Source organism: Pieris brassicae, chromosome 11 (genome assembly GCF_905147105.1).
Source record: "Pieris brassicae chromosome 11, ilPieBrab1.1, whole genome shotgun sequence".
Lineage (NCBI taxonomy): Eukaryota > Metazoa > Arthropoda > Insecta > Lepidoptera > Pieridae > Pieris > Pieris brassicae.
The window spans coordinates 5989755-6007090 of NC_059675.1; the positions used below are offsets into that span (position 1 = coordinate 5989755).

The 17336-nt window shown below is 31.2% G+C and overlaps 3 protein-coding genes and 1 long non-coding RNA gene across 10 annotated transcripts; 2 read left to right on the forward strand and 2 right to left on the reverse strand.

The window, feature by feature from the left end:
* Positions 1 to 73: 73 nt before the first annotated feature.
* Positions 74 to 4691, reverse strand: LOC123716305 (probable leucine--tRNA ligase, mitochondrial). The gene is made up of 6 exons (XM_045671979.1): positions 4216 to 4691; positions 3683 to 4132; positions 2099 to 3446; positions 1773 to 2017; positions 1243 to 1476; positions 74 to 1130 (listed from the first exon to the last, which is right to left on the reverse strand). The coding sequence occupies exons 1-6, from the start codon at positions 4300 to 4302 to the stop codon at positions 900 to 902; spliced, it is 2595 nt and encodes an 864-aa protein (XP_045527935.1). The 5' UTR covers positions 4303 to 4691; the 3' UTR covers positions 74 to 899.
* Positions 4692 to 5656: 965 nt separating this feature from the next.
* On the forward strand, positions 5657 to 12000 carry LOC123716512 (exostosin-1). Of its 7 annotated transcripts, XM_045672278.1 has the most exons (8): positions 5658 to 6764; positions 6920 to 7121; positions 7307 to 7426; positions 7823 to 8140; positions 9328 to 9449; positions 10371 to 10551; positions 11224 to 11468; positions 11705 to 12000. In XM_045672278.1, exons 1-8 carry the CDS (start codon positions 5902 to 5904, stop codon positions 11883 to 11885), a joined length of 2232 nt encoding a protein of 743 aa, XP_045528234.1. In that variant the 5' UTR covers positions 5658 to 5901; the 3' UTR covers positions 11886 to 12000. The 7 variants fall into 7 exon arrangements, 6 of the variants coding, with proteins under 6 accessions (XP_045528235.1, XP_045528234.1, XP_045528237.1 ...); XR_006754569.1 differs by lacking the exons at positions 11224 to 11468; positions 11705 to 12000 and having other exon boundaries at positions 5657 to 6764; positions 7823 to 8045; positions 10371 to 10507; XM_045672279.1 differs by lacking the exons at positions 11224 to 11468; positions 11705 to 12000 and having other exon boundaries at positions 5657 to 6764; positions 9328 to 9466; positions 10371 to 10483.
* Positions 7822 to 8709, reverse strand: LOC123716517. The gene is made up of 2 exons (XR_006754570.1): positions 8554 to 8709; positions 7822 to 8042 (listed from the first exon to the last, which is right to left on the reverse strand). It is a non-coding gene; the product is annotated as an uncharacterized LOC123716517 (long non-coding RNA).
* Positions 12001 to 12133: 133 nt separating the features above from the next.
* On the forward strand, positions 12134 to 16206 carry LOC123716516. The gene is made up of 6 exons (XM_045672289.1): positions 12134 to 12749; positions 13670 to 13768; positions 14123 to 14248; positions 14519 to 14590; positions 15302 to 15445; positions 15794 to 16206. Exons 2-6 carry the CDS (start codon positions 13688 to 13690, stop codon positions 15875 to 15877), a joined length of 507 nt encoding a protein of 168 aa, XP_045528245.1. The 5' UTR covers positions 12134 to 12749; positions 13670 to 13687; the 3' UTR covers positions 15878 to 16206.
* Positions 16207 to 17336: the final 1130 nt, after the last annotated feature.

Sequence of the window (17336 nt, forward strand, 5' to 3'; positions counted from 1 at the left end):
TATTAAAAATTTGACGAAAACATTAATAAATGTGAACACAGCACCAGAAAACTTTGTTTAAAATATATAAAAATAATAGTTTTTAATTTATTAATTCGTTAAAACTTATTTTTACAATTTATTTAATATTATAGAATCATGTGTCGAGTTCGACAGTTGTAAACTAATTAGCATATCAAATCTCACTATTAAAACAGAGTCTTAGCCTAAGATTATAGTTGTACGTTTGTGCCGTTGTGCTTGCAGCCGTAGCTAGTAAAAGCATATAAGGAAATTTAAAGCGTGGCAGTTAATAAAACATAGAATCATTAAATACAAGATGACATTTATAAATAACATAATTATAACATTTATGATGATTGATATTTACTTCGTTCGTGGTTTTATTCGTTAATTCACAAACAAACAAAAACCAAAATTCCTAACTTTTTTTATGCTAATTTTAAAAGCTTTAGTTTTTTTTTTAATTTTAATCAAAGTACCTACTGTCAAATTGTGAACATGACTAGTCAACGATTTCTGTATTGTTTTCATCTTATAATTTAAAAATCGCTTACCCCGGGGAACAAAGTCGTTAAAGAAAAATCTATATTGTTCAGGAAAAGAAAGTAATGCTATTATTACTAGGATACTAACTACATTATATATACAATTATACATATCTAATTAATTTTTTTTCCTATTCGACGATTTAAAAATTGTTATGTATTTAGTGTAAATAGTTAAAAAATAACTAAATGTACATTGCAGTAGTAATTAATCTAATTAGACTGCAGAGCAAAAGCGTATATATCATGGAAGTCAAAAATGAGAAAACATTAAAACAGTCGTAATAGTAGTTTACGACACTTTACTTTGTTTCCCGGGGCAAGCGAAATCAATTATACAATAGATACACTTCAAACTTGCATCTCAAGTTTTTTTGTTTGTTTAGATATATTTTGTTTAGTAAAAATATTCAATATAGCTCGGCAATCAGGATATAATTCAAATTTAGTTCTTAGAATACCCCTTCTCAATCTTTTTGCAATTACTTCTTCTTTGGACATAATTTCTAAAGCTTGTTGTTCAGTGAGATGAGGTAACTCAAAGGCTGGAATTTTCAGTTCACACCTATGTACACCATCAACCTGAAAAATGATACTTTTAAACAATTATAGTTATTTAGTGTACCTTATTAATATTTTTTTTTAGATTACTTTTTCTCATATATCAAGTTAAAAAAGCCTCTATGTTACTTACTTTACATTGGAAAGATAATGGAAAGTCGCTGTCAACAATGGGCCACTTCTGTTTTAAAACATGTGCATCCCACGATAATTGCGTTTTAGAACCGATTCTGTTGGGAGCAGACATTAGGCCAGCCCAAAGTTCTGAACAAAAGTGTGGTGTTACTGGGGAAAGCATTATTATTAAGCTAGCTAGTGCTAACTCAAATTCTTTGCTTTTTGCTATGACCTCCGCTGGGACATTGTTCTGTAACACAATAATATTTTTAATTTATATTTTGGGTCATAGTCTCACATATTGAAGGATTTATCAATCCCATTTCACTTTACATGTTGAGTGTCAATCTTAATTATAATATAAGAAAATTTATTAAACTGATTATATAATTATTTTGACTATCAGTTCTATAAGCATTAATATAACAACATAGTATATGTAAAATTTAGAACATAAGTGTATAATAAATTTAGCTGCTTGTATTAATAGTCTTCCTGCCCTGAAAAATAATGCTATATATATAGCATATGATTAATTTAACTTACCCTTAAAGCATTAGTTAAGCTTTGTAATTGAGATATTCCAACACTTAATTTTTGTGTGTATTTAAAATGAAATGTTGTTGTTGCAATAAAGAAATTTCTTGACTCTCGCAATTTACCATCAATTTCCTGAAATATCTCAGGTTGCAGGTTACTGAATTTAAATAAATCACGATTATTTCTGTGAGTCAGAAATTCCCGTAATGTTATCCAAAGCCGGTGTTGCCAATTTAAAACTCCTGGTAATGCTAGAAAATCACAATTTTATTTAGTATGTTCAGAACAAGAACTGCAAGGCACAATTGTCAAATGTGTAAAATCACTCTTACTTGCATCAGACCAATGTCTTGTTGTAGCAGGTGGCACATCAGCTATGACCAGAAGTCGTGTTGTATCACATCCATATGTTGTTAATAATCTCATGGGATTTTCACCATTATGTTTAGATTTACTCATTTTTTCCCATTGTACTGAAATAGCTTCACCTGAACCTTTTTCTATATATGTTTTACCAACTTTTTCTACATTGTCTTTTGGAATATACTTTCCTGAAGATTTTACTTTATATGATTGACCCATTACCATGCCTTGGACTAGCAGTTTTTTAAAGGGTTCTTTTGAAGGTGTCCATCCAAGGGAATGCAGAAAATAACTCATGAATCTAGCGTAATATAAATGCAGTACTGCATGTTCTTTGCCACCAATATAGCAGTGAACAGGCATTTTACCAATCAATTTATTTTTTTCAAATGGTACATTCTCATCTGATGAGTCCAAAAATCGATAGTAATACCATGATGAATCAACAAATGTGTCCATGGTGTCAGTTTCTCTATATGCATTTCCATTACAGTTTGGGCATCTACAATTTACCCAATCGTTAAATTTAGACAATGTGAATATATTATTAACATCAGAACAATTTTGGGGTAATTTTACAGGTAGTTGTTCATATGGAACTGGTACAGTACCACATTTACTGCAATGTATAATAGGTATTGGTGTTCCCCAATATCTTTGTCTTGATATTAACCAGTCTTTCAGTTTAGAACTGACAAAATAACCACCACAATTTTTACTTTTTGCTATCTCTATTGCTTTTATATTTTCATAGTCAATATTTATACTTTTTGTTTTTTCTAAAGGAATATTTAGTGCTTCTGATATTTTTCTATCTTCAGAATCAATAGCTGGACAAGCTAAATATACTTCTTTTTCCTCTGGATAAAGTATACCATCACAGACATAAATTTTCATTTCTTTATTTGTTATTGGATTGTAGCACGCTAAATTTTCTTTCTCAACCAAAGTAAGGTCTTGTAAAATAACATGATTTTTCTTTAAAGTTATATACTGAGCGTGTAAGTATTTGTATGGATCTGAAGACCATATGTCTAAAGGTCTCTTTTCTCCATTTACTTCAACATGAAAAGTGACTACTGCACCATTACACTCACCAATCCAGTGTTTTTGCAAATTTATAATATCATTCCAGTTTTCTAAATATTTTTTATCTAGACCATTGTACAAATCTTGAGCATACTTTGTTGTTTTAATAAACCATTGGGTAAGAATCTTTTTTTCCACCTTTGCTCCAGATCTCCATGAACAGCCATTTTCATCAACTTGTTCATCGGCTAAAACAGTCTGGTCCACCGGATCCCAATTAACATTTGCCTGGAATGTTCAATAAAAATATTAACAAAACAAGCCGAGAATTAACTTAAAATAAATAGAGTCAATGTCTATTAAAATCATCCACATAAACTTAGTTGTTAACATAGACATATATGTATTCATGTATAAACAGTTTCCAGTCAATTTAAACCTTATATTATAATGCTGTACATTTGATACTTTTAATAATTTCATATTCAGGTTTATTAGCTGCTACAATTAAATACAACATTTACCTTACTGCGATATGCTAAACCATTCTCATATAACTTTAAGAATATATATTGAGTCCATTTATAATAACTTGGATCACATGTTGAAATTTCTTTACTCCAGTCAAAGTTATACCCAAGATCAATCAATTGTTTTTTCATGGAATCTATGTTAGACTTTGTCCAAACTTGAGGTGGAATACCACGTTCAATAGCAGCATTTTCTGCAGGAAGGCCAAATGCATCCCATCCAATTGGATGAATTACATTATAACCATTCAGTTTATAAAATCTTGCTATAGTGTCTGATATAGTATACACTCTTACATGACCCATATGTAAATTTCCAGATGGGTAAGGGAACATGGGAAGAATGTACATATTATTTTCGACTTCCTTTTCTTCATTTTTTAACACTGTATTGGACCAGTGACTTTCGATCTTCAATTTTATTTCAGTAGAAATATTACTATCCTGAATAATAAAATATGTTATAAATAGCTGATATGCTTGATTTAACACCTTCTTAATTCAAGGCATGATTATTTATAACTAACCCAAAGGCCGAGGCTGCTTCTGTTTCTGACGAAAGGTTTGAAACGAGACCCATGCGTGTTACAAAGTCGAATATAAATCTTTAACATAATTTAAAAGTTTATGTTTTCTACCGGATTTAAGAGTTAATTTAGTACATAATTTTATTGTCAATTGATTTATTTGCGTAAGTTTCTTTTTAAATTTAAGGTGTCTGATAAGAATCGCGAGTATAAGAATATCTATATTCTACATAATTCACAATTCTCAATTCACGTACTTATTAAATATTTGATAATTGATATTACTAGCATCTCTTTCTGACGTCAATGTCAGACGTCAAAAATACAGATCAGAGATGAAACTTACATAAATATGGATTATGGCACAGGTCAAGTAGAGATACAATTAAAGGGATTTGCAAGACGGAAAACTATCATCAAATTATTGTATTATAATGTATCATCTTCTTTCATAATCAATAATAATATTAAGATGTAATATGTATATGTACATATTTTGTTTTTAACTTGCATATCCCTTTGTTTACTGTTGATGTATTTGTTTATTTTTTCTCGCGTGTAGTTTCCCAACCTCTTACTTGAAACTGGCATAAAGTTAAAACTATTGCCATAATATAAAAAAAACTATCATCAAATAAAAACATGAAATCTGTTGATAACAAAACTAACTAACTTCAAGGATACAAACTACGCTCGGCTCAAACAAACGCCAAAAAGTCTGTTACTTACTAAGTAAGCAAGTTATACTCAGATTTTTAATTCCCTTGAATTCTGAGTTATAATTTTTTTACATATCAGTGATTACAAAACTTTTTGGCCGGGCAAATTTTTCCGTTTCAATACGAGTCTGAACATTGGAGTCTATACATACATTTTATTTGTTAGTGAATAGATATATTTTATTAAGTACGGTGCTCACATTAAAAGTGGTTTTACGGCGAGTGATAATTGTGTGCTTTTTCATCACAAACAGCAAAAAACGTACAAGTAAAGATAACATATATTTATTAAATTATCATTAATACTTATATCACTATCTTGATCATCATCATCATCAGCGCTGACATGAATAATTAAAGAATCGGCGTAAGCAGTGATGCCAGCTAAATAATATATCGAATTAACTTTAAAGTAATGAAAGTTAATTCGATATAATATTGTTCGTAATATTGAAATGTTTATTTTTGTATTATGTCACTGGAGTAAATATTAAGGTTTACATTGATGTATGTACAAATGTACAATGTTTAGACTCGTATTGAAACGAATTTTTTTTATTATTATTGTCGTCTAATGGGTCAAATTTCCTTTTTTTCGGTGGAGAACTTTTTTAGTAACAACACTTATGAAATGTCAGTATTCTACGCAATTAAAAATCAGAGTATAGACGTCTACAGGTTATACTCTACTAAAGAGTAAATATAATCATTCCTTGTGTTACTCTATGGTAATTGGTTTGTACTTGGTATCTTTACGAAGAAAAATGAAACTATAAAAATTTAAATCATAAAGAAATATTAAATTTAAACTCAAATGGAATTAGTTGTACCGGTATATTTTACTTGATACACACTTTGTTTCGAAAATGCGAATTTAAAGATATAGTTTTAGCGGATCGATCGTGGAGTTGTAATAATACGGAAAATGCTAAGATAATCGATGTAAATATTTATAGAGAAAGTTAGAATGCAAGCAAAGAAACGTTACATTCTTCTTACACTATCTATAATAGTAATATTGTATTGCTGCATTTGCGGATTTCGTATGAAGACTGAAAGTTTTCAAAAGAACTATCGCACTGACCTGCCCAGCTTTGCGAACTTAGAAGAACTTTACAAAGCTCCGTCGCCTCTCAAACGCAATCCAGATTCAAAAAGAAAGTCATGTCGAATGGAATCCTGTTTTAATTATGCTAATTGTGGAAGTGATCCCAAAGTTTATGTATATCCAACAGATGGCCCTGTTAGTGCCACTTATCGAAAAGTCCTGTCAGTAATTCGCGAATCTAGATATGCAACGCGGGATCCATCGGAGGCATGTTTATTTGTACCAGCAGTGGACACACTTGACGCAGACCCTTTATCCTCAGAACATGTGGCAGATGTTGCATCCCGGCTATCACGATTACCACATTGGAAAAATGGACGTAATCACTTAATTTTTAATTTATATGCTGGTACTTGGCCAGATTATTCAGAAGGATCTTTGGGATTCGATCCAGGTGAAGCTATCTTGGCTCGAGCCAGTGTCTCAGAAGCACTATTTAGAGAGGGATTTGATATATCGTTACCACTATTTCATAAGGAGCATCCTGAGAGAGGTGGTACACCTCCTGCTGCAACTGCAAATCCTTTTCCTGCACCGCGGCGACATTTACTTGCATTTAAAGGTAAACGCTATGTACATGGTATTGGCAGTGAAACTAGAAATTCATTATGGCATCTTCATGATGGTAATAATCTTATCTTGGTTACAACATGTAGACATGGAAAATCTTGGAAAGATCTTAGAGATGAAAGGTGTGATGAAGACAATAAAGAGTATGATAAGTAAGTATATCCACAATATTAAAATTAAATATCTGTAATCCAGAAAATAAATAATTTAATCATTCAAAGTTTACTTACTTAATATGTAGTTTTTCAGTTATTCCTTTTTTTAAATATATTTCTACAAAGTTAAATGATAATCTTATTTCTTCTAGATTTGATTATGAACAACTTTTGGCTAATTCCACATTTTGCCTTGTGGCTAGAGGAAGGCGTCTTGGTTCATATAGATTCTTGGAAGCATTGGCAGCTGGTTGTGTACCTGTACTTCTTAGTAATGGATGGAGGCTACCATTTGATGAACGAATTGACTGGAGGCGTGCAGTTATTTGGGCTGATGAACGTCTTTTATTACAGGTAATATTTGTTTAATGAAATTTTAACTTAACTGTAATGGAGTTAAAAAAATCTTTATCTTTTAATGTTAAGACAAAATACCACTTAAATACAGGTAAAGTGTACAAATGATGTAAATTTTTTAGAGTGACTATTTAGTAAATATTTACGTAATTTGTAGTTGCTTCCATTAAAACATTTTTTAGGTACCTGAGTTAGTAAGATCTGTACCACCAGAGCGTGTGCTTGCTTTAAGACAACAGACCCAGCTGTTATGGGAACAATATTTTTCTTCAATTGAAAAAATAGTTTTTACAACTATTGAGGTATTATTATTTTATATATAGTTATGTTAATATTATACTTAATGTGTCAGTTGACACAAGACAATATAAGCACATTTAATGCAAATGTTCACCTACCTTACCTTAAGATATTGCTTTTATTATGTAAATTTATTTGTTAATTAGGAGCAATTCTTATTTATATTTTTAACATTAATAATTCTAGATTGTACATTCTTGATTTAAATAAAATGCTAGAGACCTTAAAGAAAAAGAAATAATTATTTAAATAGGTAAACTAATTTGTGTCGATAGCCACAACAGTAATTTATTGTTTCCATATTTAGGAATTAACCACATATTAATTAATAAACACTTTACTATAAAACTATTGAGTTTAATTATGATTTTATATATAAAGTATATCGTTTTTTAAAGATTATATTGGAAAGGATAATGGCACATCGAACATCCCGACATCGAGAAGCATTAATATGGAACACATCTCCAGGAGCATTGGGAACATTAGCAAACTATGGTGATTCCCGGGCTCATCTGCCTTTGGGTGTGTGTGCCCCTGAGCCTCCTCTTGCCCCATCTTCGTCCCCGATGCCTCTTCCAGCCCCATCAGTGCCTTTAATTGCTCCACCATCTACTCCTGGTAAAACATTTACAGCTCTCTTGTATGTTCAAGCTACATCACCTGCCTTACATAAATTACTCGGGAATATTGCTAGTAGTGAATTCTGTGAGAAGGTAATTTATCAAACTTTATATTAAAGTATTTAAAATATTAAACCAATAGTGCTACAACCTTTTTAGGTCTGAGCCTCAGATGCCATCTGTGTAATTTTGGGTCTAACGCAAGCCGGTTTCCTCACGATGTTTTCCTGCACCGGTGCAATTTTGAAATACTCAAGCGCGTCAGATTAAGATATATATGGTTTATCTTTATGTCCTAGACGTGATGTCTCATAATTTCACGATTATACGGAGGGATTCGTCTAATGTGATAATATTTTTTTAAATCTTCGAACTTCATTGATTCATAAGCTCATAAAATATCAAAAATTAGTATATAATACGTTATATAAAGTATAACTTGGATTTATCATATAATAATTTTTAAAATATGCTTAAAGAATAATTAACCGGAACCAACAGTTTACCTCGACCATATTCTAAAATATTTATACATGTTTCTAATGTACATTTTAATGATATTCCTAAAGTAGTTTCACCACAAAATACAGACTGTGTTAAAATTATTCATAGTTAATATTTTTAAACTAATATTGACCGCACGTATTAAACTTTATCGACGAATTTTTCTTACTTCGGCTCGTGGTAATTGTCAGATTATATATTTATCGTCATACTTGAATTATTTCCTACAAAATAAAATAAAAATCAGCCACGCTCAAGAATGTCGAGATGACGTTCTTTTTTTACAACTTTGCAGCGCTCCCCTGTCTTTACGTCACTTGCAAATTGTCAGATTAGTGAAATATACACTTAGCATGTAATTAACTCAGGGTGAGGTTAGTTCAGAGAGACCTTAATCTGACGCAGTCGAGAATCTCTGAGTATTATTATTTTTTACTTATCTGATCCCTTATCCTTGACGGGCGGCCATATAATATATTGGGGCTTATATTTGGTAGAGGTACTTAACCAGGTACATACTGTATATTAATCTGCCACGCTGTACTAAATCCCGGAGTCCTCGCTTGGTCTCCCCTACTAACCGTTCGAGCGAATGTTAAATGGGCACATAGAAATGTTTTGGTCTTTTGGTGCACAGCCGGGGATCGACCCTACGACCTCTAGGATATGAGTCGCACGCGGAAGCCACTAGGCCAACACAGCTCTTTTTAGATTATATTAACATACTAACCTAATTAAAAAAAAATCTACTATGTATAAGTAACAAGTCTTCGTAGGTTGTGTTGGTGTGGGATAGTGAGCGTGCAGCGCCTTCTTTAAAATCATTATTGCGAATGGCCGGCGATGTACGAGATCCTTTACCTGTCACAGTAGTTGACGCTACCACACACTATCCAGGGTGAGAAAACTACCAATGTATGTTATGATGCTTTAATAATTAATTATTATATATAAAATAAACGTGACGCTGGAACAATAGCATAGAGATGTGATAAGCATTCAGCAAAAAATGCAAATTGTTAATAAATACAGTTTCTCAACATTTTATAACCCAAGGTTTAACATGACTTGTTCAACAACATTTTATGATGTAGAACAAAATTTGAAACTAATTTAGTACCAAGTAATAGATTTCTACTATTATTTTCCATTGATTTTACAATATGGCAAACCTGTTAACAGGTAAATGCTGAATTGCCTGGAAAATGGAAATGCGTCCATAGTCCATTGACTCGAGTGCCTAGTCACTAGGCTTTATTTTATAATCAGTTTTCTTATAGATATATATATATCCTGGTTGAGAATTTACATTAAAATTTCATTCTCTGATTGACTGTACCGATTGTTTATTCCAAATTTTTATATAAACAGTAGCTTTGATATTTCGTAATAACAGCTAATAAAATAAAAGTGTGTAAACAAGTGAAAGTTTATAGTTAATAATTCAGTATAAGAAAATATGGCGATTTATGTATTCCAAGGTTCTTAGGGAATTACCTAACACCAGTCAGATATAGATGTCATATTTCTTATGTAAATTATAATATGGGAAATAGTTATTCATGTTATTTGACTTAAACCTTATGTTTTTGTAATAACGATGACCAAATAATTTCTTTTATGTAATAGTTTTGTACGTTCAAAATAAATATTTATATAATTATTCATTACACCAAGCAGGAATAAAAAAAATGTTTTTTAAAAGACTTTGTGTTTTTATATTGCGACACCACTTTATAAAATATGTGGTCATGCACTATGGATTACAGTTCATATTAATAATTTGAGTCGATTTTTCTTCAAAAATATATATTTAAAGGGAAGGAGTATCAGCGAGGTGGCAGCCACTATGGGCGATTCCAACAGCTGCAGTGTTTTCACTGGACGGTGACGCGCCACTTTTGGCCGAAGAATTGGATTTTGCCTTTCGAGTATGGAAACAATTCCCTGAACGCATTGTTGGTTACCCGGCGAGAAATCACTTTTGGGATGAATCGAAGGTACGTGTAATATTTCCATTTGTTTCCTTATATTTTTTTATAACATAAAACGGCAAACGAGTTACCAGAACAATCATAAAAGGCAGTTCCGGCAATCCATGGACTTTACGGATTTAGTAGGTGCGTTGCCGGTTTGAAGTAGGAGTACAGTCCTTTTTTTTAAAGATTTCGAAGTCTCCTCTAAGAGAAGTCATCCATTGGGTGCTTATTCCTCGGCTCGCTAGTTAGCTAAGGAACGGGAAGCGGACTGAAAGATTTACAGCCTTAAAGTTGTTGCGGATGAAATATTGAAATTATTTCGCCACCGGTGATGAAACAAGGCTGTAGGGATTAATCTCAACAATTCTGCTATACTCTACATAAGTTATACTCACTTTGTAGAATACACGCTAAGACGCAATTTCTCTGCGTAGAAAAAGGGAATCAACTCAATCAGTAATATATTGGAAAATCCGTCAATCCCTGAATTTGGTCAAAAGAAAGAAGCTGGTATATGAGGTCGTACTTGATCCTTGTAGAACTACAAACTTAGTACCTAAGCGAAATAATGCTTACTGTGTTTACAATTATAACGATCATAAGCCAAGGTCCAATGTCAAAAAAATGCTTGAGAACTTCATAATAACTTTATACAAGTGTATGGTTTATAAAATACTTTCGCGTTTGGAACAGGGCGCATGGGGTTACAGCAGTAAATGGGGTGGTTCCTACTCTATGGTGCTACCAGGAGCAGCACTGGTGCATCGGGCGGCATTAGCCCAATTCGCAGAAGCCCCGCCCGCGTTAAGACTGGCCGTGCGGCGCGCTCACAACTGCGAAGACATCCTCCTTAATTGTCTCGTTGCCCATCTGACGCGCCGTCCGCCCCTTAAGCTCGCCCAACGCAGGCGGTATAAGACATCTCATCATCGATACAAGTATGTACTTTATTCCGAGATTCAATTACGATTAAACGACTCAAATACATCTACTAGTTAATTTCGATGATAAAAATTGATATGCAGAGGTCACATTTTTAGTGACTTTAATTCAATGATCTGTAATATTTCATTTAGGTAAGTAATTAAGCATATTAGGTACATTAGAGATTTTGGGACAAGTCTACAGTCGCTGCCTATATGTGTAAACAAATGTCTTTTTAAAACTATTTTAGGACTTCTTGGACCGATCCCGAACATTTCGTCCAGCGACAGTCGTGTTTGAACACTTTCGCCGCCGCATGGGGTTATATGCCGCTTGTTCGTTCCGTATTAAGACTGGATCCTATACTTTTCAAAGACCCAGTCTCCACCCTTAGAAAGAAGTATAGAAAAATGGAATTAGTCACATCATAATCTACGTTTAATGTACACCCTTATGCCAGTTATTGAAATTAAAATTGTTCGAAAGTAAATAATATTTTAATCTTAGACCAATTTTTGATAATATACACTTACATTTTTATGTTTTTATTTGGTTTTTATTTTATTTTTAAATTTAGTAACTATAAACCTCTTTCCTCCTACACTAAATACTTAAATAACGCTTTGTTATGGTTAAATCAATATAGCTATACTGTTTGAAATCGCAGAAACCAGACAGTTCTGCATCCGTTATATTCTTAAAGTAGGTTCTTCTGTCGTAAGTGGAATTTATAAAAAAATTGTTTCACTGGGTTTCATACGCAGATAGATACCTGCGGATTATTCGCCATGTGCTGCACATGTTGGATGTTAACATAGATATACCGTAATCATTTATAAAACACATAAATAAACTTACCAATAATTGGTTACATGGTATTTTTGACAAAAAGCATATTCTTTACTAATTACAAAATTAAAAGAAACGGATGACAGGGGTCATCTAAGTGCATTGAATTGGTAAACGTTGCATAAGTAGAACGCGGCTGACATAACATGATAACACTTCGCAACACAAGTGGCCTTGGCCCGAATGGTGTGTACCGACGGGAAATAACGCCAAGCAATATTGCAGCGAACGAAACACTGCCTACCACCTTCATTCGAGTGGACACGTTCAGTTAATTTACACCAGTAATATATCTAGTATAGTAAATCTTGAACCTCGACAATTTTTTTTATTACGAACCTTGATGAAATTCTTTTAATTTAAAAAGATGTTGTTCTGTGATTAGTGTTAAGCCGTATATAACATTGAAACCTTAAACCCAAATGGACATTTTGAAATAAATGACGGTAAGTTTGTGGGCAAATAATTTTTAAATTAGTAGTTTCAACTCATGTTGTAATTGTACTTTAATTTTCATAGACGATTACTTAATTATGTTATTATTTTTCGAAGAAGTACTTAGAAAATTATCAAATCCTAAGTAGTAGGTGATTTTGTTATAAATAAATGACTAAACGAGCAGATACCCGAAGAATGTATAATTGTTTATTCATTATAAGTACCTCTATATGTATGTAGGTTTATTCCGCAACAGTTGGGTGAATGGTAAGTAACAACCTTCAGTTTATTTTAACGACCTCAAAAATACGCAAGACAATTTACTAAGATATATTACGAATAAGGTAATATAATTAGATTATTGAAATATTGTTTATATTTAAAATTAAAGCCTGTTTGACAACTATGGTTATTAGATAAGATTTTTTTTAATATCTTTAAAAAGAAATCGGTCCCCATATCACAACGTATATCGATCTTTTATTGTTGATGAATTGTATATCTGCTAGGTTGCTTTTCTTGTTGAAAAGACATTAACGCACACAAAATGCTACGCCACTGCGTAGAGTCGTTTAGTGTGCTCTATATTTAATGAATAACTTTTGACCTTTACTACTTAGCTGTTAGCTTAAAAGGTATTCGAAAAAGTTAAAGTATTAATCGTATTATTAAACATTATTCTGACATTATTTCCGTCCGATTCCTAAACATGCTAATATCAAATAATTTTAAGTATTTTGTGAGTAATTTTGCAAATATTTTCTTAATAAATATATATTTAGCTAAGTAAGTATTATGTAAATAATAATAAATGCCTTGTTGCATGAGAGTTACATGTTTTATTAATTAATCCATGATTATAATTCAAAATGTAATAAATAACTTATTAATATCAGTGTTAACATTTTCTTTCTTATGTTGTGGGAAGTGATCCAGTAAACTCAAGATGGTGTTACGAAGCATCGATTACATCTTAGCCAGTATCCTGATAGTGGCAGTTATCGCAACTCTAGCTAATGCACAACCGGTTAGTACGGTCATGATATAATCACTAAACTTATCTAATAGGTAGGTACCTATGTCTCCAGCTATCCTGTTGAATTTATTAAATTTCCTTATATCTTATATAAACATGAAATTCGATTTATTATTAACAACATTTTAATACACAAGATTCATATAGTAGTTTATTAGCATATTTCTCAATTTCTCCAAGCTAGATAAATAACGCATATATATTGATTAAATTCATATTATGAATTTTTTAGAAATTAAATTTTCTTATTCTTAACACCAAGGCTTGCTTACCAGTACTACAAATAACTATACTTTCGTGAGGAAATTGTAAATTTTACCTGGTTTCCTCGTAAATTTATTTCAGCCCACGGCAGAGGAGTCCATCGGACAAGACCGATTTCAGAGGCAATCTTCTGTAAGAGCAGGAAAATCTGCGGCAATAAAACCAAAATGGGGGTTTTTCGGAACAATATTTAGTGTTATTTTGGAAGTAAGTCAAAAACAATCATTTACATTAACGGCACTAGTACATAAAATATTTTACGATTCAACCAAACGAAGCTTAAGCCGAAGCCACAAATCTTAGTTCAATTAAGCTAAGATGTCGTATGTCAAAATACGTATTTTTTGTTTTGTTTTGGAGAGTGTTATGTGATATTTTCACTGCCGTACATTTTTATTTTTAATTTAGAAATAGTATTTGATAGTATTTTTCGAATTTAAGTAAAACAATATATACTGATTATATTTTTTTTTTCAGGAAATTAATGACACAAAAAGTGCATACAACCAGATTTCCGAGCTAGTGAATAATCAATTTGTAGATGAAAAGGTAAAGAAATAATTAGGTAATATAAAGTTAAATATTCCTCATTAGTAGTATTCATAATTCAAGGCTTTATATCGTAGGTAAAATATTTATTTCCTAATATTTAAGTATTTGCGGATTATTCTGATCTATTAGCAAGGTTAACCCGGCATTTATCCTTTGTCAGTTTCTTTGTTATTAATAACTACATAACCATTGGTACTTTTTCAGTTTATTATAGAGGTCAACAGACGAGGGCGTTTCTACCCTGAACTTGAAACTTTATTCTCAATAAAAATAATTTTGCCACCTGCGATAATCGACGCATATTAGTTGATCCGGTACTAAGTTAATATATATCCCAGGGCTTTGATTTACCCATATATTATACTTTAAGTTAAGCTATATTTTTATATGTTATAACATTATTGAAATGTGGTCATTATATAGAATCTCTGTCAAGTTGACATTGATTATTAATAAATGCTTTTGACACTGTTTGCGAACAATAAGGATCAAAGTTTGACTTCAGAATTCCGACTCTCGCGTCTATTTTATCACCATAATAAAATATTTATTTTTAGTTACATTTTGACAAAATATTGTTGTTTTCATGTATGTACATATTAATATTATTATTTATTATTTTATACTACTTTATGAAATAGTTCTAATAAATAGTATTAATATAATAGGCATAGGCAAATTAAGTAGTAGTGAGAATTTTTTTTTTAGGTTGTAATACCACCTCCAGATAAATCTAATAATGGAACTTCACCATCCCCAAAAATAACAAGGAAGGAATTTTTAAATATTCTCGATCGAAACCTAAAAGGTTTGGCGCGTCTGAGAAATTTAGAATGGCGCGAAGCTAAAAAGGTAGCTATTATATTTTGTTTATTCCAAGTGTATCGTTGTAAGTTTCCGCCGATATTAAGATAAAAAACAAATATAAAAGGGAAAAAATGCAAAATTACGTTTAAGGGTGAACATGAGTTGCATTTCGTGAGGCGAAAATTAATGGTAAAAAAATTAAGATCTGTGTATGATTTAAAGTCGATAGTTAGTAGTAGTACAAGTAGATATATATATTTTGGACGACTGTGAGTACAAAATATAATATAGTCGTTCAAAATCTATACTTATATCTACGAAAGACGTGGCACGCAATAGCTTGCTTACATTAAAACCTATTAATTCTATATACATCTTTTAAAATATTTTTAGGACTCATGGAATAACATACAAGGTTATTGGAACGAACTATTTGGAGATAAGAAAAAAAGAACTAGAAGAGCGAACAGTCACTAGATATTACCTAGTATGAAATTCATATTAATATAAATAATGTAAATAAAGATAGTATTTAGTTGTTCCTGTATTTTAACATAAAACATCCTTAGTACACATACATCGCATTTACAAAACAACGCAACATTCTATAAGTTATGGGTATTTATCACTTCGTGTATATTATTATCTACTTAACGATACAAAAAATACACGTTAAAAAGAATTATGGAAATCAATCATTTAGGACGTTCAATTGTAGATATTGAGTAGGTATGTTTTAGATATAAAACTTTAAAAAATATAACCCTTTTCCATGGTTGCATTATTTTACAGTCGTTATTTTCCTGTGTTTTGGAAGACCATTATATATTTTTATATTATTAAGCAAGTGACTCCTTTACAGCATTATGCGATAATATCCTGATTTAGTTTTGTAAAAGATTTAATTAATGTCTATTTGACAAGATTTTACAAACAAATTATAGAATCAAGTAAGTATAACTGACAGTGACTATAGAATTTTATTGACTATATAATTGTATTATTTGTATTCATGTCTATGTTAATAAAAGCCTTTTTTAAACTTTATTTAACCAATTTCTGTACTGTGTTTCACTTACGTGTGTACACTAGTATAGGCACACGTTTTTTAAAATTCAAATTAAACAGAAAATCACTAAAACGCTATTTATTCAAGATGGCATCGTTCCTTTGAACTTGTTATGTTTCCCCTAAGATCAACTTTAAATGCCCCTAATTTTATTGTTGTACACGTGGTTTGAGAGGTAATTTCAAATACGAATAAAAGAAATCAACTAGCTGTTATGTTCATGCAGCTGTATTTTACACATTTTCATAGATGAATTCATGATCTAATAACAATGAAATAAAACGATTTTCATTTTATATTTCTTAACTTTCGTTCTCTCAAATTTAGTTTTTCTTAACTTTGGCATATTTATTTTTGATTTAATCTCATTTACTTTTCATGTCATTTTTCGATCTTAGAGTATTATAAGCTATTTTATTTAAGTTATATACCTACTTATTTTTTTTATTCAGTTTGTTGGTTAAGTTTCAGGCTCAAGATAAATTATATCGAACTCAAGATAAATCATACGTTTTAATATATTTATATATATTAACCGTGAATTGAACCCTTAGAAAACTCCAATTAATAAATGTTTCTCCTAAATTTGGGAGGAACACCCCCAAGTTGCCATAACTGCCTATGAAATACCAGGCCTATAAACACGAAAACATACTTCAAGTGTTAAGGTTGATTATCATTATATAAATTACCCATTTATTATATTTCGATCAAAATTAGACTACGACGCAATTTTTGGAGAATTAGTATCTTAGACAGTAGTATAACTTTATCATTTCGTCTAGTATGGGATTTCCACTATCCAAAATTACCATACAAAAGTTTAAAAAACAATGCTTAATAAAAGTTATTAAGGTTTCGGCAGAT